Source organism: Babylonia areolata, chromosome 2 (assembly GCF_041734735.1).
Source record: "Babylonia areolata isolate BAREFJ2019XMU chromosome 2, ASM4173473v1, whole genome shotgun sequence".
NCBI classification, from domain to species: domain Eukaryota; kingdom Metazoa; phylum Mollusca; class Gastropoda; order Neogastropoda; family Buccinidae; genus Babylonia; species Babylonia areolata.
Window position 1 is genome coordinate 26,809,329 of NC_134877.1, and position 25,111 is coordinate 26,834,439.

The window sequence follows — 25,111 nt, forward strand, 5'->3', positions numbered from 1 at the left end:
TTTTACATTTTTTTAAACGGAGGAGCGGATGCCTGCAGCAAGCCTTTGCAATGAACCCCACGCAACTGATAAGCCCTTGAGAGGTCTGCCCTAGGTTTGCGTGAAACGTTAGAATAGACTTGGAAAAAAAGTAAATGAACGAAATAAACCAGTAAGCAGGTACATGAGAAAATTTTGGACCCAAATTAGAAAGTTGGAACAACGACGTATGTTTCATTGTCTGTTGTTGTTTCCCGGCTTCCCTTCGTTGTCTGCCATTCCTACCGTCTCCCTTTTGTCACTCTTCAACACTTTGGTAGCATATTTTGCAGCGGCTTGGAATTGGATCCTCCACCCCTCCCCCCACCCCACAGCCCCCTCCCCTCCCCTCCCCCTTCCCCCTCTCCCCTTCCACACTCCCACTCCCACGTTGCCACTCGCAGCCCTCCATTTGTATTGCACATAAACTTTAGATCCATCCAATCCCCCCCCACCCCCCCAACACCCAACACCCGCATTCCCTCTTTCCCTCCCTGCTCCCCACCCCCCTCACCACCCTCCTCCCCCTTCCCCCTGTCCAGTTGTGCTCGAAACGTACGTAATGTATGGTGTTCGTTTGCGAAACTGCTCAGGTCTCTTCTCTTTGCTCTCAGCACAGTCGAGTCAGTTGTCCACTTGTACCTCCCCCTTGTAGCCTGTACCTTCCCCCCTCCCCTCTCCCCAAGTAAGTATTGATCCTTTCGGTGCCCTCTGGTTCCAAGCAGGCCTACCCTACACTACCCCCCCCCCTCCCCCCTCACCCCCCCCCCCCCCCCCCCCCCAACCTCCACCTCTCATTGCTTATTCATTGGAAATATTCGCAACCTCTGACCGTGCTTCGATGATACTCCCCGAGATTGTGGCTGACGCAGAAGATGTATAAGCAGTGACAGACTTCTTGTGGGGTGGGGGGAGGGGGGGGGGGGGGGGGGGCGAGGTTGGAGACAAAATATTACAGAAATGTTTGTAATACAAAAGTATGTTTGGGGTTTTTTTCTCTCTTTTTTTTTTCCTCCCCTTTTCGTGTATCAAAAAGTGGGTTTTCTTTTCTGTCCTGTTTGTTCTTGTACCTTTGGTTTGTTGAACAAAAGCGAAGGGTTGTTTACCCCCCCCCCCCCCCCCCCACGCCCCTGCCCCCCCTTGTCCCTTCCCATTTCTCGTGCTATAAGTTTGTAAAAAAAAAAAAAAAAGCAATAAGCATAGTGTTTTGTTTTTTTTCCCTTCCCATTTCAAATACCAGAGGTTTGTTGAACAACAGCATAGTGGGTGTTCTTTTCTCCCCATCATTTGTACCTTAGGTTTGTTGAACAAAAACGTCGTGGTCTTTTGTTCCTTTCCGTTTATTATACCAAAGGTTTGTCGAACAGTTCTTAGTGGTTTGTTCCCCCCCCCCCCCCCCCCCCCCCCCTTTTACTATACCAAAAGATTTGTTGAACAAAAACTTAGTTGGTTTTTTTCCCCCATCCCAGTTATTACACCAAAGGTTTGTCGAACAAATTCTTAGTGGTTTTTATTGTTGTTGTTTTTTCTCTCTCTCCCCCTTTTATTATACCAAAAGGTTTGTTGAACAAAAACTTTTGTGGGTTTTTTTTTTTTCTTCACATTTCTTACACCTGAGGATTGTTGAACAAAAACGTAGTAGTTTTTTTTCCCCCCTTCCCATTTATTATACCATAGGTTTGTTTAAAAAAAAAAAAAGAAAAGAAAAAAAAGAAAAGAGAAATAAAAAAAAAGCATAGTGTTTCCCCCCTATTTTGAACCAGCATATCACCACCCTGCCCTCTCTCCTCTTTTCCAGTTTCACAGAAAGTGTGGACCAGTCAACACAGGGACAGTGCTGGGTGAAAGGACTGACTGGGGGGGGCAGGGGAGGGGGAGGGGTGGATCTGCAAGATAAAATGCAGGATGTTTTGGCAATGTGAACCACAGTGTGCGTCACACTCACACACACACACACACACACACACACACACACACATACACTGACATAGTATGCGCACTGTGCATAATCGATATTGGCATGTGCGCTCCTCGCTCTTGTGTGTGTGTCTTGACACTCATGCAGGCTCGCGTACGTGAATGCGCATACTTTGCATGTGTATGTACATTATTATGCACAGAGGCTCGCACCGACAACCCTCCACATGCATGCACACATGCACAAAGACACACACATATGTATATATATATATATATATAATATATATATATATATATATATATATATATATATATATATATATATATATACGCAAACATGCACGCACCCACGCTACACACACACACTAATATCACTTAAAGTGGAAGACGTTAAACTGAAGACTACTGCTACTGCTACTACTACTACTACTACTACTACACACACACACACACACACACACACACACACACACACACACACATATATACACAAGCGTACAAAGACATGCGCACAAACACACGCGCATAAGAAATGCACACACACACACACACCAAAAAAAAACAACAACAACAGTTTCAGTTTCAGTAGCTCAAGGAGGCGTCACTACGTTCGGACAAATCCATATACGCTACACCACATCTGCCAAGCAGATGCCTGACCAGCAGCGTAACTCAAAGCGCTTAGTCAGGCCTTGAGAAAAAAAAAGAAGAAAAAAAACACACAAAAACTACAACCACTACTAATAATATGTATAAGGCGCAAAAACTTGATGAAGTCAACTATAAGCGTACATAAATAAGTAAATAAATAAATAAATAATAATTATGATATAAAAAAGGTAATAATAATAATAAATAAATAAATAAATAAAAAAGACAACAATGATGATAAATAAGCAAATAAATGTAAAACATGGAGACACACATTCACACATACACCCACATATGCATAACAGATATGCACCAAACATGCAGTTTCACAGATATGAAAGCACAGTCAAATATACATAAACGTACATGAGCCCCAACACACACACACACACACACACACACACACATTACCCTGCACCTCTTCTACCCTCCTCCACACACTCATTTCTAGGCTACGTATCGCAGCTTCCACGGTGCACACACACACACACACACACACACACACACACACACACACCATAGATGAACACTTACTTGTACAAGCACTCACACATACGCCCATATCCCCCACCTCCACCCCCACACACATATATACAAAGATATATATATACACACCCGCACGTTTCAATATCCCGTTGCTCCCGCAGTATAGGCATGCATACACTCACATACCTCATCCTCTTCCCCCCTCCCCCCGCAGCCCCCCCACCCCCCCTCACACACACACGCACATACGCACATACGCACGTGCACAGAACTCTCCTGACACTTGTGTGCACTTACACCCTCGCGCATGCAGAAACGCACTCAACCACACAGACCCACACATACACACAAACACACACATACACATACGCACAGAGGCTGCCACTGATTGGCCGCAAGAGGGATGGGAAAAGATCTCTGATGCCATGAACGTGGCGTCTAGTGTGTTGCTCAGTCTATTGTATTTGGAAAAGCCCACAGAGACTCTGTTCCGTTTTGAAGAAATTTGCGCAATGTTGGTTTGGAAATGATGCCGTTATTTGTTTGATTTGCAAAGCATCGTGCTCTACCTTTCATGTTAGACTTACGGCCGCTCCCTCTCTCTGCTTTTATTTCTTTGAGGCGATCGATGGTTTGATGGCCTTGTACCTGTTCTTTTTGATATTCTTTGACTTTTCTGAGGATTTCCGATTTTCCTAGATGTAGGCCGCTTGTTGGTGTTGCGTTACCAGCAAGTCTGTCAGCTCGCTCATGTCCCTTAACACCTGCATGTCCCGGGCAGTATGACCATGTGAGGTTTTTAATCTGAAAGTTGCGCATTGCCTTATGCCACTCTGGGCTTCCCATTCCGTTTTCAATTTTCTGTATGAGGTTCATTGAGTCGGTTAGAATCATGGCATGTTGGTTTCCGGACATGTGGATGGACGATAGCCACTGGAGGGCATGTGTCACAGCTTCAACTTCCATCGTCAGGCTGGAGGTTGTGACTTTGTAGGCAGCATTCTCTTCCCTAATTGTTTTTCCATTTTGTTTCGCAGTGAATCCCCAACCGGATTGGTCTTTGGTGACTGAGCTATCTGTGTATATGATGATGTCCTCTTCTTTACTGTTTTCTTCTATGAGTAGCTTCACTTCCGCATCAGTTTTGCCCTCTGGCCATTCTCGACAATGTCTTCCTAGAGTGGGTGAAATGGCTGTGTTGAATAGATGGTTGAGGTTTTCGGGGTTTTTCTCCCATTCTTTTGTTTCTTTCAGGTCTTGTAGTCGGCATACTGGTTGGATTGTGTCTTCTGCTTGCCACATCCATGATCTTCCTCGTCCTAGACGGCTGCCTTTTGGTTCTTTGACTGCGTTATGCAGTGGGTTTTGAGGGTTTTCTAATGCTTTGAAGTAGGTCTTAACCTGTGCTAACTTGTTTCTGGCCTGTACTGAAGGAAGGTCAAGCAGGTATCGCATGGTTTCCGTGGGTGTGTCTTTTGTTGTTCCAAGGATCAGCCTCATAGCTTCATTTTGAACTCTTTCTAATTTTAGGAGGTGGCTTTGAGATGGTGTTGTTAGCCCAAGTCCGTAGTCGATCACACTGATGACGAGTGATTGGTATAGCAGGAAGAGGTGGCGTTGTTCAGTACCTTTGGTTGCCATTGCTTTTAAGACTGAAAGGCCCTTTTTGCATTTGAGAACAGTATTTTCCGTATGTTTTCTGAAGGTCAGCATCCTGTCGAAGTGTATTCCTAGGTAGCGTAGGCATTCAGTTTTCTCGATCTGAATCCCGTCGAATGACACAGGTGGTGGTGATTTGCTCGCGGTTCTGTTGTTGAGGGTGCACAGCAATGTTTGGGCTTTCGCTGGATTGATGGAAGATCCTGTGTCTTTGCACCATTGAGCAATATTGTTTAGTTGTTTCTGGACGGCTTTAGTTCTTTCCTGAGCATCTTTCGAAGTTTTGAAGACCAGGCCATCATCCGCAAGAGTAAGCACCCGAGCTATTCCATTGTTGTTTAAGTCTGCAAGGCCCTTCGTGTAGACATTGTAGAGGACAGGAGAGAGCGGAGACCCTTGTGGCAGTTCCATGGATAGTTTAGAAGGTGCAGACATCCAATCTCCGAGGCGTAGGACGACGGTTCTTTCCTGAAGCGCTGCTGCTATCCATCTTGTCAGTGTCAAACTTACTCCATACCTTAGTAGCAGCTCCATGAGGTGCGCAAACTGGACTTTATTGTAGGCATCTTCAAGGTCGATTGCTACTGCTAGTGTTTCTTCTTTTTTTTGAAATCCTTCATACACCTCATATGCAAAAGCAGCTGCATTTTCCCATGTGGACTTGCCTGTTCTGTAACAACAACAACAAAACTCACAAACACACACACACACACACACACACACACACCATTGTCAATATTTTCCTTATTTTGCATTGTCTTCTTCACATCATGTAGCCAAAAAAAACCAAATAAAACAAACAAAACAAAACAAAAAACAACAACACAAGAACAACAAAGAACCCAAAAAGGGAGGAAGGGGGGGGGGGACTTTTTATCTCAATAATATAACTATAATGCCATGAATGGTCATTGTTAATACCGACCAGTCCATCACTTGTTACCAACCTCTCTCTGAAGCTCTCTCTGTGTGTGTGTGTGTATATGTGTGTGTGTGTGTGTGTGTGTGTGTGTTGTTGTTGTTGTTGTTGTTGTTCTTTGTTTGTTGCTGTTTATTTGTTTTGGTCCAAGTCTTCTTCACAAACTCTTCTTATTCCTTTGAGGCATCCAGCGTGGTGAATGTTCTGTTTGCACTTAATCAGATCGTTTGTATATGTATATAATTTTTATACCAGGGTGTGTGCGTGAGAAGGGTGTTAAAGTGAGTTTGTGAAGAAGACTTGGACCAAAACAAATAAACAGCAACAAACAAAGAACAACAACAACAACAACAACACACACACACACACACACACACACACACACACACACACACACACACACACACACACACGTATAGACTGATTGATTTATCGATGCGTATAATGCCAGCACAGCGATATACTGGCTCAAAGAAATATTTTGGTTAAACGAGAGAGAGAGAGAGAGAATCATAGCCTTGATTGTGCAAGCCATTGCCGCTACACTCGTCCCTTCAAGAGAAAAAGACCCAAACACACACACACACACACACACACACACACACACAACACAGAACTCAGAACTCGAAACGTTTACGTTCAGGGATTAAGGTTTTTAAAAAACTGAAGAGAGAGAGAGAGAACTTGGATTTTGTGAACATGGACAGAGAAATCGGGGGACACACACACACACACACACACACACACACACACACACACACACACACACACACACAGAGAGAGAGAAGACCACCAGCATAATGTGACCACGACAAAAGGTGTGTGTGTGTGGGGGGGGGGGGGGGGACCTCTCTTCTCCACATTGTTGATCTGTACAAGACACCACCACCACCCTAACAGAGCCCCCCACACACACCCACCACCACCCTACCCCACCACCCTCCCGGGGCAGCAGAATAGAAATCGGAGAGTGAAGAACACCCCAGCAGAGAGAAAGCAGGTGACTGAGGTGGAAAGAAATCAATGTTTACTGGATGCCTGGTAGATCGTCCACCCCTCCCTCCCTTCCTACACCTCCTCCCACCCCTCCTGTCCACCCCCATCCCCCGCCGTTCTCCTTCAACCGACTCCCCCCCCCCCCCCGCCCCCCCCCCCCGCGCACCTCCCTCCAACCTCTCTGATCGCCCCCCCCCCCCCCCCCCACACACACACACTCACCCTGCTCGCACCATCATTTCGCTTCTTCTTCTTCTTCTTCCTCCTCTTCCTTTGACTTCCTAGTTTGTGACCACGGGGGAGGTGTGTGTGTGTGTGTGTGCGTGTGTGTGTGTGTGTGCGTGTGTGTGTGTGCGTGTGTGTGTGTGTGTGCGCGCGCACGCGCGTGTACGTTTATATGTGTTTACTCGTATGCATCTGTGTGTGTTTGTGTGTGTGTTTGTGTGCACGCGCGCGCGCGTGAGTGAGTGCGTGCGTGCTGTTGTTTCATCCTCTTGTGTGTGAGTGTGTGTGTTTGTAGTGGTAGTGGCAGTGGCAGAAAATCGTTATTCAGGATTCCTGCAGTGGATGGATAGTTAGATCCCTCCCTCCCTCTCTCCCTCCTCCCTTTCCCCCTTCTCTTCCCTCCGCCTACGCACTCTCCATCCCAACCCCACCCCCACCCACACCCTTCCTCCCCCCCACCCCTTCCCCTCCCCTTCCTCTCTCCCAAGTCAGATGCGCGTGGCACTGGTAGCAGAGCTGTGTGCTGTCCCGGACTCAACTACGGTGCCTGTGGTTATCGATCCCCCCCCCACCCCCCCAACCCCCCCATCGTGCTTGTGGTGGTGGTGGTGGTTATGGTGGTGGTGGTGGTAGTGGTGGGTTGCCTTTTGTTGCTGGCTGCTTCCCTGACTGTGCTTATCTATCAGTTTATACCTCCCCCCCCCCCATCCCCTATCCCCCACCCTCTTTGTCTTGCCCCACAGTCCCGACCCCTCCCCCCCCCCCCCCCAGCTTGTCCACGACTTGCCATTCGTTTTTTTTTGGGGGGGGGTGTGTGGGGGGCTGGGGGGGGGGGGTTGTTGTTATTGTTTTTTTGTACGGGTGGGTTGTTGTTTTTTTTCTTTTCCTGGTTGCTTGTGGTCTAGCGCGCATGCACGTGCGCGTGTGTTTGTGTGAGTGTGTGTGTGTGTGAGTGTGGGTGTGGGGGGGGGGGGGGCTGGGGGGGGGGGGTGCGTGAGTGGGTTTTTTGTGTTTGTTTTTGGTGCGGGTTTTGTTGGGTTTTTTTAAGGGGAGGGGGGGAGGGGGGTTGTGTGTGACGTACCAACGCGAGTGGAACAGACGATGTTGGTGTCTTGACAGCCCAGTCAAGCAGAAAGGTCACCCACATTGTTAGTCAACACCGGCACTTCTCTTACACTTTTCTAATGGCAAAAGTTCATGTATATGCGCACGCTGTCACACCCACGTGCATGCTCGCATACACACACACACACAAACACAAACACACACACACACACACACACACACACACACACACGTATACTTGCACACTCACAAACAGGCATGCACACACACACACACACACACACACACACACACACACACACACAGAGGAAGGAGAGGAGAGAGACACAGAGAGAGGGAAGGGCATGTATCGAAGGAAAAATCGAAAATAGTAATGAGAGTACAGTTGGTCCAACAGCAAAGAGAGCTGTATCATCAATGGTTTCTCCATTGAAATGGGAAATCATTTGCAGTTTAGTCTTTTTGTGAAGGACTATGACTCTCAAACTGGGAGGCAAAATTGCACTGGCTCTTAGTGCTGCAGCCTTGAGGGGGGGCTAGTTGGCCTTTGGGTATCATCCCCAACGCTGACTGTCCTGAAACCCTCGTGGCCGAGAGAGTGGGGATGTAACTTTGGCAAGATTTACCCCATAACAATCAAAATTCTAGCCCAGATAGTTGGGACAACAGTTGCATCCTCTGCTGTTCTAATGGTCATAGTCGGATTCCACTGTTATACAGTGTGAAAGTTAACAGCGGTAAGGACGACTATGTGATAGTAAGTACATGAGTAAAGGACTGACTGATTTTAAGTCTGAGAGTATAAGGACTGATTGATGGGGTAAGTTCACTGAGATAAAGGGCTAATGATGTGATAGTAAGTCACAGAGAGTAAAGGGACTGACTGATGTGATAGTAAGTTACATGAGGTAAGGACTGATTGATGTGAAGTAAAGTCACTGAGTAAGGCTGATGATGTGGTAAAGTACACTGAGAGTAAAGGGACTGATTGATGTGGTAAAGTTACACTGAGAGTAAAGGGACTGACTGATGTGATAGTAAAGTCACACTGAGAGTAAAGGGACTGACTGATGTGATAGTAAAGTTACACTGAGAGTAAAGGGACTGATTGATGTGGTAAAGTTACACTGAGAGTAAAGGGACTGACTGATGTGATAGTGAAGTTACACTGAGAGTAAAGGGACTGATTGATGTGGTAAAGTTACACTGAGAGTAAAGGGACTGACTGATGAGATAGTAAAGTCACACTGAGAGTAAAGGGACTGACTGATTTGATAGTAAAGTTACACTGAGAGTAAAGGGACTGATTGATGTGGTAAAGTTACACTGAGAGTAAAGGGACTGACTGATGTGATAGTAAAGTTACACTGAGAGTAAAGGGACTGATTGATGTGGTAAAGTTACACTGAGAGTAAAGGGACTGACTGATGTGATAGTAAAGTCACACTGAGAGTAAAGGGACTGACTGATGTGATAGTAAAGTTACACTGAGAGTAAAGGGACTGACTGATGTGATAGTAAAGTTACACTGAGAGTAAAGGGACTGACTGATGTGATAGTAAAGTCACACTGAGAGTAAAGGGACTGACTGATTTGATAGTAAAGTCACACTGAGAGTAAAGGGACTGATTGATGTGGTAAAGTTAACACTGAGAGTAAAGGGACTGACTGATTTGATAGTAAAGTTACACTGAGAGTAAAGGGACTGACTGATTTGATAGTAAAGTCACACTGAGAGTAAAGGGACTGATTGATGTGGTAAAGTTAACACTGAGAGTAAAGGGACTGACTGATTTGATAGTAAAGTTACACTGAGAGTAAAGGGACTGACTGATTTGATAGTAAAGTCACACTGAGAGTAAAGGGACTGACTGATGTGATAGTAAAGTCACACTGAGAGTAAAGGGACTGACTGATGTGATAGTAAAGTTACACTGAGAGTAAAGGGACTGACTGATTTGATAGTAAAGTTACACTGAGAGTAAAGGGACTGACTGATGTGATAGTAAAGTTACACTGAGAGTAAAGGGACTGACTGATTTGATAGTAAAGTTACACCGAGAGTAAAGGGACTGACTGATGTGGTAAAGTTACACTGAGAGTAAAGGGACTGACTGATGTGATAGTAAAGTCACACTGAGAGTAAAGGGACTGACTGATTTGATAGTAAAGTTACACTGAGAGTAAAGGGACTGACTGATGTGATAGTAAAGTCACACTGAGAGTAAAGGGACTGACTGAGCTCCGACTGACCTCAGAGATAGAGATGGAAGAAGGTGGAAAAAAAAAACCGAGTTATATTTTCAAGGAGGTGTCAAAGTGTGCAGACTGATCAATACGTGCTGCACCACATCACCACATCTGCCTTAAAACAACAAACAACAACTAAAACAAATGCAGGACCTGAACATGAACCCAAGGCACTGAGCAGGCCTTGTGAATCTGCGCCCAAGGTTTGTACAAAGCATCAGCATGATGATTATAAGATAAGATACCCCCGAAAACGGAGTATGGCTGCCTACTTGGCGGGGGTAAAAACGGTCATACAATAATGTAAAAGCCCACTCGTATGTAAATACGAGTGAACGTGGGAGTTGCAGTCCACGAACAAAGGAAGAAGAAGAAGAAAAGATGAAATTAGATAAATGGACAAAAAAAAAAAAAAAGAAGAAGAAGAGAAAACATAATAAAATACAATATAAAATCAACGAATTAATCACATTCTCCGTACGAAAGAGAGAGAGAGAGAAAATAAAGAAGAACACGGTGTTTGGAGAAAAATGAACACCAAGGGAGATGATGAGGCAAATCACGGCTAGCTGCGGGAAGGGGGGGTGGGGGAAGGTGGAGGGGGGGGGGGGCGGACTGACTGAATGACTGACTGACTCACTGACTCACTTACACACACACACCTGGAAATGGCCCCCTGTAATCTACATTGATTGGCCAGTTCTGAGTCATGCCCTGGTTCATGTGTTTTTTTGTTGTTGTTCCCTCCCCCCCCCCCCCCCCCCCCCCCCCCCCTTCCACTGTTCTGGCATTCTGTTTACCTTGCTCTCTGCCCTGTGGTGACCTCACTCATCGCTGGGTAGGGAACTAAGATCTTAAATGACCGAGACAGAGAGAGAGAGGGGGGGAGGGGGAGAGAGAGAGGGGTGGGGAGAGCGGGAGAGGGGGGGGAGAGAGAGAGGGGGGGAGAGACAGAGAGAGAGAATCAATCTTTATTTTCCAACCTGTGAAGACATTATAGCACACTGAACGACTTGCATATATCTCCCGTTGTCCTAAGAGACACACAAACATGAATCAGTTATACACATGTAAACGTAGTCAATCTCAATATATGTATTCATGTACAAGGCTAACGCAGCATCAAACTTAAGACAGGCAACATCGCGCATCAAGAGAGAGAGAGAGAGAATGTAAAATCTACACAGAGAGAGAGAGAAAAAAAAACTGACTCACCTCACAGTCTCAGAGACAGAGAAGAGACAAAAGGTGTGCTGAAAGAGAAACAAGGTGTTGAGAGAAAAGGAAGGAGGGAAAGAAGAGGTAAATCAGCCTGAGCTGGGGGGGAGGGGCATGAGGAGGGGGGGGGGGAGGAGTGATAGGGGGTGGGGGGGGGAGGGGGGGGGGGGCGGTGACTGACTCACACCTGGGAATGGACCGTGGTGGTGGTGGTGGTGGTGGTAATGGTGGTCTTGCTTCCATCGATCAACCTGTCCTGAGTCATCAGATGTTGTCACTGTATTCTGTCAGAGCAGTTGGACCATGCACATGTACATAACGCACACACACACACACACACACACACACACACACACACACACACACACACACACACACACACACACACACATATGCACATACACTTCTGAATGCATTGAAACACACACACACACACGCGCGCGCGCGCGCACAACACACATACACATACGCACACATATATGCATCAGTGCAAGCTGCTCACAGACAGCCACATACACATGTGAACACATGCACACAGATACACAACACACACACACACACACACACACACACACACACACACACACATGCACATACACTTCTGTATGCATTGAAACACACACACACACACACATGCGCGCGCGCACACGCACATACACACACGCGCATGCACGCACAACACACACACACACATACGCACACACATATGCATCGGTGCAAGCTGCTCACAGACAGCCACATACACATGTGAACACATGCACACAGATACACAAACACACACACAAACACACACACACACACACACACACACACACACACACACACACACACACACACACCTTAGAAACTGAAAACCTTTTTTTATTCAATGAACAGATTTTAGGCATGGCCTATTCTTTCTACCTGTCCTTGCAAATCTACATCCGATACAAATAGTGCACACATATATGAGGAAGAAGAAAAGAAAAAAAAAGTATGTACTGGGCATGCATCGTGGAGAGCACACACACACACACACACACCATGCATGCACGCGCGCACGTGCATGCACACACACACATGAGGTTTGGAGAGACAGACAGACAGACAGAGAGAGAGAGAGATCCTCAGTATAGATCTGCCAGTAAATATGCTAAACATTCACAAACGACTGTTGTCACACTTCTGCTGTTGTCGGCCATTTCCATGCACAACAAATGCAAGCAGCACCGCAATGACTACCACCACCAACAGCTCATATCATCGATCATGTGTGAGTTTCAGTTTCAGTTTCAGTAGCTCAAGGAGGCGTCACTGCGTTCGGACATATCCATATACGCTACACCACATCTGCCAAGCAGATGCCTGACCAGCAGCGTAACCCAACGCGCTTAGTCAGGCCTTGAGAAAAAAAGAAAAAGAAAAAAAAAGGTGAATAAATAATAGATACATAAAAAAAAGAACTACGACTACTACTAATAATATATATAAGGCGCAAAAACTTGATGAAGTCAACTATAAGCGTACATAAATAAATAGATTTTTTAAAAATTAAGAAAAAAAAGTAGTAGTAGTAGTAATAATAATAATAATTAAATAAGTAAATAAAAAAGACAACAATGATGATAAATAAGCAAATAAATGTAAAACATGGAGACACATTCACACATACACCCACATATGCAGTTTCACAGATATGAAAGCACAGTCAAATACACATAAACGTACATGAGCCCCAACACACACACACACACACACACACACACACACAGAGACATTACCCTGCACCTCCTCTACCCCCCTCCTCCACACACTCATTTCTAGGCTACGTATCGCAGCTTCCACGGCACACACACACACACACACACACACACACACACACACACACACACACACAGAGTTGAACCCTTACTTGTACAAGCACACACACGTACGCCCATATCCCCAACCCCCAACCCCACACACATAATATATACAAACATATATATATATATATATATATATATATATATATATATATATATATATATATATATATATATATGCACACACACATCATGTGTGAACAAAAATGAAAAACAACAGACAGTAGAAACAAAACAAAACAGGAAAGGAAAGAGGAAAGAAAGGAAAAGCACACAGTACACAAAAGAATAAGAAAACAGAAAGAAAAGAAGAGAGAGGAAAAAGAAAAAGAAAAAAAAGAAGAGAAGAAGATGGAAAAAGCGAAAACCACCCAGGTAATCAATGGCAGTCGTTCAGACACAAATGCCCTCTTTGTTTCTGACAACAGTATTTAATGATTATATCCGAGTCAGTTATGCATGGTTGGAAGGACTGAAGATATTGATTCATTCACGCAGATTTGGTTTGAAAATACTATCCTAATGTTTCCACCCATCACTTAATCATTCTCCCTTCTCTTGTTTTATTTTTATTTTTTTTTATTTTATTTTTTTACTCTATTTATTTTATTTCATTTTATTTATTTTTATTGCTATTTATTTTATTTTATATTTTATTTATTTATTTATTCATTTATTTTATTCATTATTTTAGTTATTTTTATTTATTTATCTATCTATCTATATATTTGTTATTTTTACTTTATTTATGTTATTTTATTTATAGCGTTTATGGATTTGACCGAACGCAGTGACACCTCCTTGAGCTACTGATACTGATACTGATACTTGTTTTAACGTTTTGTGTGTGTGTGTCTCGTTCGCAGCGATGCCAGACTTTTTCAGCCTGCTGATCGGAGTGATGTCTGGTAAATGAATGTAAGGCATCCTGTGCATGATATCCTTTCTGTCTGTCTGTCAGCGGTGTTCGAGAAACAGTCACGTGCAGTCACCCACACACACACACACACACACACACACACACACACACACACACACACACACACACACACACACACACACACACACACAGAGTTAGTAACTGTACCTGAGATTTCTGTTCTCACCACGGTTGCCTGGCGACCTGAGTGCTAAGTGCCATTTAATTAGAAGGGGAGAGAAAAAAAAGACAAGATTTTTTTTTTTTTTTTTTTTGTTGTTGTTGTTGTTGTAAAGGCAAGCAGGCAGCAATCAATGGGAACTGGTTCTATGATTCTTGTCGGGTACTGAGTGATATGATCATTTGATCTGTGGTTGAGACTGATGATGGTGTCTGACTGATTTTTTGGTGGTTGTATTTTTTTTTTCCTGTGTGAATGGGAATGCGCTTTGAGGGCTGGGCCTGACTGTCTGTGAGACTGCGGGTTTTTATAGTTCCTGACCTGGGGTGGGGGGTGGGGGGTTGGGGGGGGGGGACCGCTCACACTGGATGGAGTGGGTTTGGGTAAAAATCTAGGTACCAAGAACGCTGTGTGTGTGTGTGTGTGTGTGTGTGTGTGTGTGTGCAGAAGAAGAAAGTTTCAAAAGATCATCGACCATTATTGTTTTACAACAAACAATAGGCAACAACAACAACAAACACACACACACACACATACACACGCACACACTCACACACACACACACACACACACACACACACACACACACACACACACACACACACACACACACACACACACAGCATTCATGTTGGTACCTTGATTTTTTTTCTCTCCCAAACCTAGTTCCCTCAGTGTGAAGTGGTCAGCCGGTCAGGTCAGAGACTCCACACAGATACACTTGACAGATAGCCAACACAGCTATCCAGCCAGCCTTTGCGGCCAAAGCTAATTAGCAGGCCTAACTGCCCAGTCAGTATCTCTGACCACCAGAACTGCTGCCAACAAGGCAGCTTCGTGGAATGCTGGAGGTGAACGGGCCCACTTTGTTAAACTTAAAGGCAGAAGACTGGTTATTTTTGGGTGTGTGTTTTTTTTAAAGTCGCACAATCCAGGTTTGGGTTTTCTCCCCAAGTTTTAATTAACTTCCGGGGCATGTCAGCAATGTGGGAGTGTTTCTAAAGACTAGAAGAATGTTTAAGACAGGGTGGGGGGTGTTTGAGTGTGCGTGTGTGTGTGTGTGTATGCGAAGGTGTGCATATGTGTGTCTTTGTGTGTGTGAGTGTGTGTGTGTGTCCGTGTGTGTGATATGTGTGTGTTGTGTGCGTGTGTGCATGTGTGTGTGCGTGTGTGATATGTGTGTGTGTACGCGCGCGTGTGTGTGTTTGTGTATGTGTGTGTACGTGTGTGTGTGTGTGCGTGCGTGCGTGTATGCGTGCATGCGCACGCCTGTGTGTGTGTGTGTGTGCATGTGTGTGTGTGTGTGTAGGCATGCGCGTGCATGTGTGCGTGTGATATGTGTGTATGTGTTTGGCTAATGTTTTATGCATAGCTGCGGAAGGCTCTAAAGGCCCCGAGTGGCGCATTTGGTTTATGTGTTGGTCAGACATCAGCTCTTCTGTTTTTTTTCTTTTTTAAGCAGATGTGTTGTGTACATGACAAGTCCGCACGCTTTAGCACCTTCTTCCAACTGAAACTGTCTTTGCACACAGCACAGTCAGACTAATCAGTCTTGTCTCCTTATGCAACACAGACTAATCAGTCATGTCTCCTCATGCAACACAGACCAATCAGTCATGTCTCCTCATGCAACACAGACCAATCAGTCATGTCTCATATTCAGCACAGACTAATCAGTCATGTGTCCTCTTGCAGCACAGTCAGACTAATCAGTCTTGTCTCCTCATGCAACACAGACTAATCAGTCATGTCTCCTCATGCAACACAGACCAATCAGTCATGTCTCATATTCAGCACAGACTAATCAGTCATGTGTCCTCTTGCAGCACAGTCAGACTAATCAGTCATGTCTCCTCATGCAACACAGACTGATCAGTCATGTCTCATATTCTACACAGACTAATCAGTCATGTCTCATATTCTATACAGACTAATCAGTCATGTCTCCTCTTGCAGCACAGTCATGACTAATCAGTCACGTCGCTTCATGCAACACAGGCCAATCAGTCATGTCTCCTCCTGCAACACAGACTGATCAGTCATGTCTCCTCATGCAACACAGACCAATCAGTCATGTCTCATATTCAGCACAGACTAATCAGTCATGTGTCCTCTTGCAGCACAGTCAGACTAATCAGTCATGTCTCCTCATGCAACACAGACTGATCAGTCATGTCTCATATTCAGCACAGACTAATCAGTCATGTGTCCTCTTGCAGCACAGTCAGACTAATCAGTCATGTCTCCTCATGCAACACAGACCAATCAGTCATGTCTCATATTCAGCACAGACTAATCAGTCATGTGTCCTCTTGCAGCACAGTCAGACTAATCAGTCATGTCTCCTCATGCAACACAGACTGATCAGTCATGTCTCATATTCTACACAGACTAATCAGTCATGTCTCATATTCTACACAGACTAATCAGTCATGTCTCCTCTTGCAGCACAGTCATGACTAATCAGTCACATCGCTTCATGCAACACAGGCCAATCAGTCATGTCTCCTCATGCAACACAGACTGATCAGTCATGTCTCCTCCTGCAACACAGACTAATCAGTCATGTTTCCTCCTGCAACACAGACTAATCACTCAGTCATGTCTCCTCATGCAGCACAGACTAATCAGTGATGTTTCCTCATGCAACACAGACTGATCAGTCATGTCTCCTCCTGCAACACAGACTAATCAGTCATGTCTCATATGCAACACAGACTAATCAGTCATGTCTCCTCCTGCAACACAGACTAATCAGTCATGTCTCCTCATGCAACACAGACTAATCAGTCATGTTTCCTCATGCAACACAGACTAATCAGTCATGTCTCATATTTAACACAGACCAATCAGTCATGTCTAATATTCAGCACAGACTAATCAGTCATGTCTCATATTTCAGCACAGACCAATCAGTCATGTCTAATATTCAGCACAGACTAATCAGTCATGTCTCATATTCAGCACAGACTAATCAGTCATGTCTCCTTATGCAGCACAGTCCGACCAGTCATGTTTTATCCTGCGGCACAGTCAGACTAATCAGTGATGTCTGACTCCATGCAGCACAATAAGATTATTCAGTTATTCAGTCAGTTTACAGAGTGTGGGTGGGGTTGGAAAGTTCAGAAAAATCAGGTCTGGGAGCTGAAAAAGGAACGACAGCAGTGAAATGGAAATAATATGTTTTTTTATGGCTTGACCGTCTTGTTTGCTTGTTTGGTGTTCTTCAGTTTAACATCTGTTCATGTATTGTGATTTAGTGTGGGGGGAAAAATCAATGTTTACTAAAGGAAAAAGAACTAAATGCAGTGTGAGGTGCAAGCCCATTTCAAACTGTTTGTTTGACCTTACCTGTTTCTGAAGACACATATTGTCTGTATTGATGTGTGTGTGTGAATGTGTGTGTGTGTGTGTGTGTGTGTGTGTGCATTCATGCTTCTAAAGGTTGGAATGTGTCTGCATGCGTGCATAACACAGCGCACAATTGTCCTTGCTTTCATGCACAGACAGCAGAGAGATCTGACACAGTTGGCTTCATTGTCATGTTGTGGAGTATCATGTCAAGGTCACAGGGTCTCCTCAATCATTCTCCACAGCAAAGATTAAAAAGCATGTAGCTTACACCTTGGTTTTGTGTGTGCTGCGGGCATGTGGGTATGGGTGTGGGTGTGTGTGTTAGAGAGAGAGAGCTTTAATCGCTGGTAAATTTGTGATATGTGATTTGTGCTTTCCTGTTTAAAAATGAGCTATACAGTGCATGTTGGTGTTTGATAGCACGACTTAAAAAAACCCAAAAAAACCCCAAGGAAGTTGTTTCCTTACTCAGCTCTTTGTGAACAAGAGATAAAGGCCAACGACTCACCCAGAAATTATTTCCTTTCCGCTCATGATTTGGATGGGTTTCATTCCTGCTTCAAGACAGTCGAACAAAACTGCTCTCTCTCAGGGTTGTGTGACAGACATGACATGCCTGATAGGTTGGTATTGTATTTAAGAGTTTCATTTATAAGTTCCAGAATTTTGAGTCGCAGCAGCACGTGTCGATTGAAGGGTGTGGCGGATCCCCATGCACATGTGAATACAGAATATGAAGGCATGAATTAGATATATACACGTTGAAGGTCCCACACTCTGTGACAGCAGTTCTGTTAGTTTTCTTCTTTTTCTTCCTCCTCCTGTCTTAACTCTGTAAAAGAGTCTTCAGGGTGCCGCACAGAAGACCCGTTCACCAGATTCCTCCCGGTCTGTTGGCTGTGTGTCAAAGCCAGGGTCTCTACAAGTGAGTTTCCCATCCATTCTGCAGTGTTGTCAGTGCATCGTTTGTTTTCCTGTCATCCCTCCTGACTCCCTCCCTGAGCAGCTCCTTGGGGGATTGATTGAATCAAGGCCACTGGATCATGTTGTGTGGCCGTACCAACGTTAGGAGTTACGGTGCAGGGTGACACACAAATACCCAGCATGCATTGTCACCTGAAAAAACAAACAAACAAACAAAAAACATGGCTGCTCAGTAGCAGGGTAAAACTTAAAAAAATCATACCTGTGAATACTCCTGAAAACGGAGTATGGCTGCCTACATGGCGGGGTAAAAAATAGTCATACATGTAAAAGCCTGCTTGTGTACATACGAGTGAATGCGGGAGTTGCAGCCCACGAAGGAACGAAGAAGAAGAAGAAGATAGCAGTGAATGACCACAGACTGCTAAACTGCAGGGTCAAAACCTGTAAAAGTTTACCTGTAAATGTGGAAATGAGCACACAAAGGAGCTGCTAACAGCAGAGTAAAAAAAAAATTAAAAAAAAAAAAAAAATGACAGTACCGCTTTGTTGTTGTTGTTTTTGTCAATATTGATGTTGTTGCTGCTGTTGTGGAAGTCCGCTTAGGTTGTGGGATCAGTGACAGGGCTGTCTGTTACAAGGTGATGAAGCAAAATGAAGCACTTTGACATATACTGTTATTATCATTATCATTGGTTTTGGCAGATTGGGGTGTAGGTGTTGGACTGGTGATCCATTGTTCTCCAGTGATCAGGGTTCAGGGCCCTGTTTCAGCATGGTACTGTGTCCTTTTGGGAAAGGCACCTGACTCCCAGTTTTCCTCACTCCACTCAGGTGTGAATGGGGACCTGACTTCAGCCAGGGACAGTTAAAACGGTGGAAGGAGGGGTTTGGGGGGGGTGTGTTGGGCCCTGCCTTCTCATTGCCGAGTCCTAGACACAGGGGATATGAATTGACCTGCCCCTGCAGCCTTGGAAAGCTAGGAACCTTTTACCTAGCCTTCAGTCATCATCGTTAGTATTGTGATGAAAATCTTGTCTGTAGAACTGAATGCTTACACAAGTTACAGGATTTTGCACTGAACAAGCACAGTAAAAATTTTAAGTGTCTATTGATATCTGTCTATCTATCTGTCTGTCTATCTATCTGTCTGTCTATTTTATTAGTATTTATCTATCTGTCTGTCTGTCTATCTGTCTCTGTCTGTCTGTCAGTCAGTCTATCAATCTATCTATCTGTCTCTCTGTCTATATATATATGATATTCTGAACACATCTCCCAATATCTATCTATTTAGTCAGTGGCATTAAAACATTTTTCAGTTTCAGGTTCAATCTCTCTCTCTCTCTCTCTCTCTCTCTCTCTCTATATATATATATATATATATATGTGTGTGTGTGTGTGTGTGTGTGTGTATTACTCTTTTTGTCACAACAGATTTCTCTGTGTGAAATTCTGGCTGCTTTCCGCAGGAAGAACGTGTCGCTACACTGACAGCGCCACCCATTTTTTTGTTTTTCTTCCTGCCCGCAATTTTTTTTTTTTTTTCCTATCAAGATGGATTTTTTCTGCAGAATTTTGCCAGAGACAACTTTTTTTTTTTTTTTTTTTTTTTTTTTTTTTTTTGCTGCCCCATCATCTGTACCGTTTCAGTGGCATTACTCCCACGCCGCTCATTTAGATTCCCCCATACACGGCCACACCCGGGTTCGTCCGTCGTAGTTCCAGCGTCGGCAGTCCACAGGGAACCATCGATGTTAGGTCGCCAGGAGGCCACACACCAGAGGAGACCCTGCACTGCTGCTGAGTCACTTCGGTGGTGTTCAGTGGTGCCTGTTCTGTTTAAGCGTACTTAGGACACCACCTACTAAGCCCCCTACTAACGACAATAATGGCTTAGTCGCGGAGCCAGACTGAGTGAGCGTCCCTCCCAGAGTGGAGACCGCCACCACGTCCCTCAAACAACAGCCCTCTATGAATCTGCCGACACTGACGACATTGACAGGACTCACCCCAAGCACAGAAGTGGAGGGGTATCGAAACTGAGGTCACCATGAGAGCAGGGCATGAAAGGCCACAGACTTTGAGACTATTCTGTTTCTATTGATGACGATGAAGGAGGAGGAGGATGACGATGATGATGACGATGTTGCTATGGAGGTCCATTTTGGTTTGGGACTGCGTGACAAGGCTGTACTCTACGCTTCCTGTCATAATGATATCCCGGCGTTAACCAGGCCCGAGAGATACAGACACTTGCAGTGTTGGTCAGGTAATTTGAGCAACACACCCAAAGACGCATCCTTGAAGTGGATGACACTCGACTGTGTGGTCCCAGTCTCCCCATTTAAGCCCACAGCACACTCAACTCTGGGTAGGAGCCGGCCACGGGCCGAAAAACCCACCTCCGCTGGGATTCGAACCCGCGTCCTCCCAGCCGTCAGTCCGCGACGCTAACCACTTCGCCACGGCGGCTGGTACCAGAGACAACTCTTTTATTGCCGTGGGTTCTTTTGTGTGCGCTAAATGTATGCTACATACGGTACCTCGGTTTATCGTTTCATCCGAATGACTATATACACACAGATACAGATATACACACACACACATGCATATAATGATATATATATATATATATATAATTATAGACACACAACCAAACCCATGGACATCGCTGTGTGTGTTTTCAGGATGTCATGCTGTCGGCAACCTCCACCCAGTCCCCCCTGGCCCCAGTGTCCTCCGTCTTCACCATGCCCTCTGTCTCCCTCCCCCACGCCTCCATCGCCGGGGCGGGGGCCCTGGGCCTGGCGGACCAGCTCTTCATGTCCGTGCCCTCTGTGGCCGACACTGCCACCACCCCTTCCGCCGCCGACGCCAAGTCCGACATTAACGGTAGGTCAGCCTCCACCTCCACCATGCCAGTCAGGAGTCCCCCACCCCACACTCCCGGAACCGGAATAGCAACGGTTAGGATTATATGTAATTCACCCCAGAAAACGGAGAATGGCTGCCTACATGGCGGGGTTAAAAAAACAGTCATACATGTAAAAGCCCACTCGTGTACACAGCAGCGGTTTGGATTATATGTAATTTACCCCAGAAAACAGACTATGGCTGCCTACATGGTGGGGTGATAAAGGGGTCATACATGTAGAAGCCCACTCATGTACATACGAGTGAACATGGAAGTTGCTGTCCACGAAAGAAGAACAAGATATGTAATTCATGATCACTATGTGTGCCCAAGTTATGCAGGCATGTTTTCAGTTGGGTTGTTTGTTGGGTTTTTTTTTTTGGGGGGGGGGGGTGGTGTTCATATACGTAGTTTCTAGGTTTATTTTAGCTGCTTCTTCTTTCTTTCTTTTTTTTCTTTTTTTCTCTCCTAACAATTTTTTTTAAACATGTATTCAGAAATTATGTGAAATTAAAATTTATCTCACACTTTCAGTTCACTCATCGCTGACAAGTCTGTTCAATAGACTTCAAATTCTCAGAAATTGGTATTGTGTGTATTTTCCTTTCAGAACAGTAGGGGGTTTGTTTCTGTTTTCAGCTGACAGACTGACGGCTGTTACATGTGTGTTGTCCAGTCAGACACAGACTGACAGACAGACTGACGACTGTTACAGGTGTGTTGTCCAGTCAGACACAGACTGACAGACAGACTGACGACTGTTACAGGTGTGTTGTCCAGTCAGACACAGACTGACAGACAGACTGACGACTGTTACAGGTGTGTTGTCCAGTCAGACACAGACTGACAGACAGACTGACGACTGTTACAGGTGTGCTGCCCACCCTGTCCAGTCAGACACAGCTGCTGGGTCAGCCCCAGGTGGCCTCCCCTTTCTTCCTCAACCAGTCATCGGCGGTCAGTGGGTCCACCTCATCGTCGTCGTCGTCGTCGTCATCGTCATCATCCTCGTCGTCCCTGCCGGTCCAGCAGATCCTCATTCCTGTCTCCACTGGTGAGAGAGATCTTCTGGGTGGGCAGCACAGCTCTTCAGCTCTTGTTGGTGTTGTTAGGAGTGAACAACATAGGAGGGGGGGCTGGGGGGGGGGGGGGGGGGTATGTATGTATGCCACTGAGATGACAAGGATGATGAGGCAGGCAAAAAAATATGAAAAGACAGAAAGCAAACCAAACCAAAACAAAAAATGAATGAACTGGCGTGGTGGTCAGTGTTGTAGACTGACAGCTTGGAGCTTGCAGGTTTGATCCCCATCAGAGGTGGGGTTGTTGTTTTTTGGGGGGTGTGGGGTTGGAGGTGGTGGGGGGGTTATCCTGTGGCCAGCTCCTACCCAGAGTTGAGTGTGATAAGGGCTGAAAAGGGAAGGCAGGGATTGTTATGTCTTCTCCATGTTCTCTTGACTGCGCTGGGTGATTAGTTGGTGACTGGAGATGGTGCTGCTTCAAGATGTCACATACGGAAGACCAGTTTTTTTATTTTTTTGTTTTTTTACATATTTAACTCACTCTGGACAAATGATTCAGCGCTTATAGCTGTTAGAGGTGTTTGATTGGCTAAGAGTGGGCCAGACTAAGAGGGGCGTCTTTTCACTGTTAGCCGCGTGAAATTTGGCCAAACAGAGCAAACCATAGGCCTAGTTTGCATCAGTTTGACATGGTAAGTATATGTAAACACCAAACATGGAGTATAATACAAACTCCTCCTTTTTCTCCCTTGCTTTTCCCTACAGACGACCCATTTGTAAGGGTTTGGAAAAAAATCACAAAAAATACAAAACATTAAGTAACTGAATGAAACTTACTGTACTTGACCCACTGACCCCTCTCCTCACATCGTGTGAATGCCCACCCCCCTCCCTTTTCACTGCTCTCTGAAGCTGTGTCACTTTCAGTACCTTCTTGCTGGTAGCTTTCTTCACTGCAGATACTTTATTCAGCGTCTTCATCATCCTCGTCGATGTTGAAACCTTCAGTTTGAAGCATTTTAATCACTTCAGCAGTGGTAAAAGCCACTGTCATGATCTAGTTTGCTCCAAAAATTTCCACTTGTATTGCCTGCGACACCATTTTCAATATGTATGCAGATTAGCTTGTCGTGTGGGGTCCTGAACTTGCTGGCTCGCTGGGGAGTGTGTTGTTTCGGAATCTCATGAAGAAACTTTCCATTCCACCCATGACACGTTCGCAATGCCCGGTGTAGCTGTGATTGTTATACTACCCCATGAGGAAAACGTAGAAAAATTTTTAACTGTCGAAACTGCTATAGCGTTCCGTCATCCAGAATGCTACCTTACATCAGGAACGCTATAGCGTTCCATCATCCTGAGTGAGTTAAACTGAAACGTTGTTGTTGTTGTTGTTGCAGGTAACAGCTATGTTCCTTATTGGCAGACCAGATTTGTTTATGTATTTAAACTGAAACTGTTGTTGTTGCAGGTAACAGCTATAACCCGTATTTGAAGACCAGTTATGTCTATATTTTGTTGTTGTTGTTGTTGTTACTGCAGGTAATGGCAGCCAGCAGTTCATCAGCATCCCGGTGTCACTGGGCCATGGAGGGAATCAACAGATCCAGCTGCTGAGCACCTCCAACGGTCAGATCATCGCCACCAACCTGGCCAGTCTGCAGGCTCTGGCACAGCCGTTGAACTTAGGTCAGTGACAATTCATTCCTCAGATACAGCCACTGAACTTGGGTCAGTGACAGTTCATTCCTCAGATACAGCCACTGAACTTGGGTCAGTGACAGTTCATTCCTCAGATACAGCCACTGAACTTGGGTCAGTGACAGTTCATCCCTCAGATACTGTGACAGTTCATTTCTCAGATACTGTGACAGTTCATTCCTCAGATACAGCCGCTGAACTTGGGTCAATGACAGTTCATTTCTCAGATACTGTGACAGTTCATTTCTCAGATACTGTGACAGTTCATTCCTCAGATACAGCCACTGAACTTGGGTCAGTGACAGTTCATCCCTCAGATACTGTGACAGTTCATCCCTCAGATACTGTGACAGTTCATTCCTCAGATACTGTGACAGTTCATTCCTCAGATACAGCTGCTGAACTTAAGTCAGTGACAGTTCATTCCTCACTACAGTGACAGTTCAGTGACAGTTCATTTCTCAGCTACTGTGACAGTTCAGTGACAGTTCATTCCTCTGCTACAGTGACAGTTCAGTGACAGTTCATTTCTCAGCTACAGTTCATTTCTCAGCTACAGTTGTGGCCACTTAACTTAGGTCAGTGACAGTTCATGACGGGTGTAACAGCCGAGTGGTTAAAACGTTGGACTTTCAATTTAAGGGTCCCGGGTTCAGGTCTCGGTAACAGCGCCTGGTGGGTAAAGGGTGGAGATTTTTTTTCTGACCCAGCACACATGCTTGTGCCTGAACCCCCACACGTGTTCAGCGCTTGACGTTTAGTTCATCCGAGGAGAGAACTTGACCCTGCATTCAACTCAGCAGGGAAAGGCGCCACCTAAAAATAACAAGCTACCGCGG

General features: G+C 45.2%; 1 protein-coding gene across 2 annotated transcripts in view; it reads left to right on the forward strand.

The window, feature by feature from the left end:
* LOC143299915 (uncharacterized) overlaps positions 1-25,111 on the forward strand; it is a 59,967-nt gene that overhangs the window by 21,485 nt on the left and 13,371 nt on the right. For both annotated transcript variants that reach the window (XM_076613446.1, XM_076613455.1), the window contains exons 3-5: positions 21,323-21,527; positions 22,421-22,603; positions 24,114-24,260. In XM_076613446.1, the coding sequence (XP_076469561.1) occupies positions 21,323-21,527; positions 22,421-22,603; positions 24,114-24,260 (535 nt within the window). The remainder of the gene's footprint in view (positions 1-21,322; positions 21,528-22,420; positions 22,604-24,113; positions 24,261-25,111) is intronic.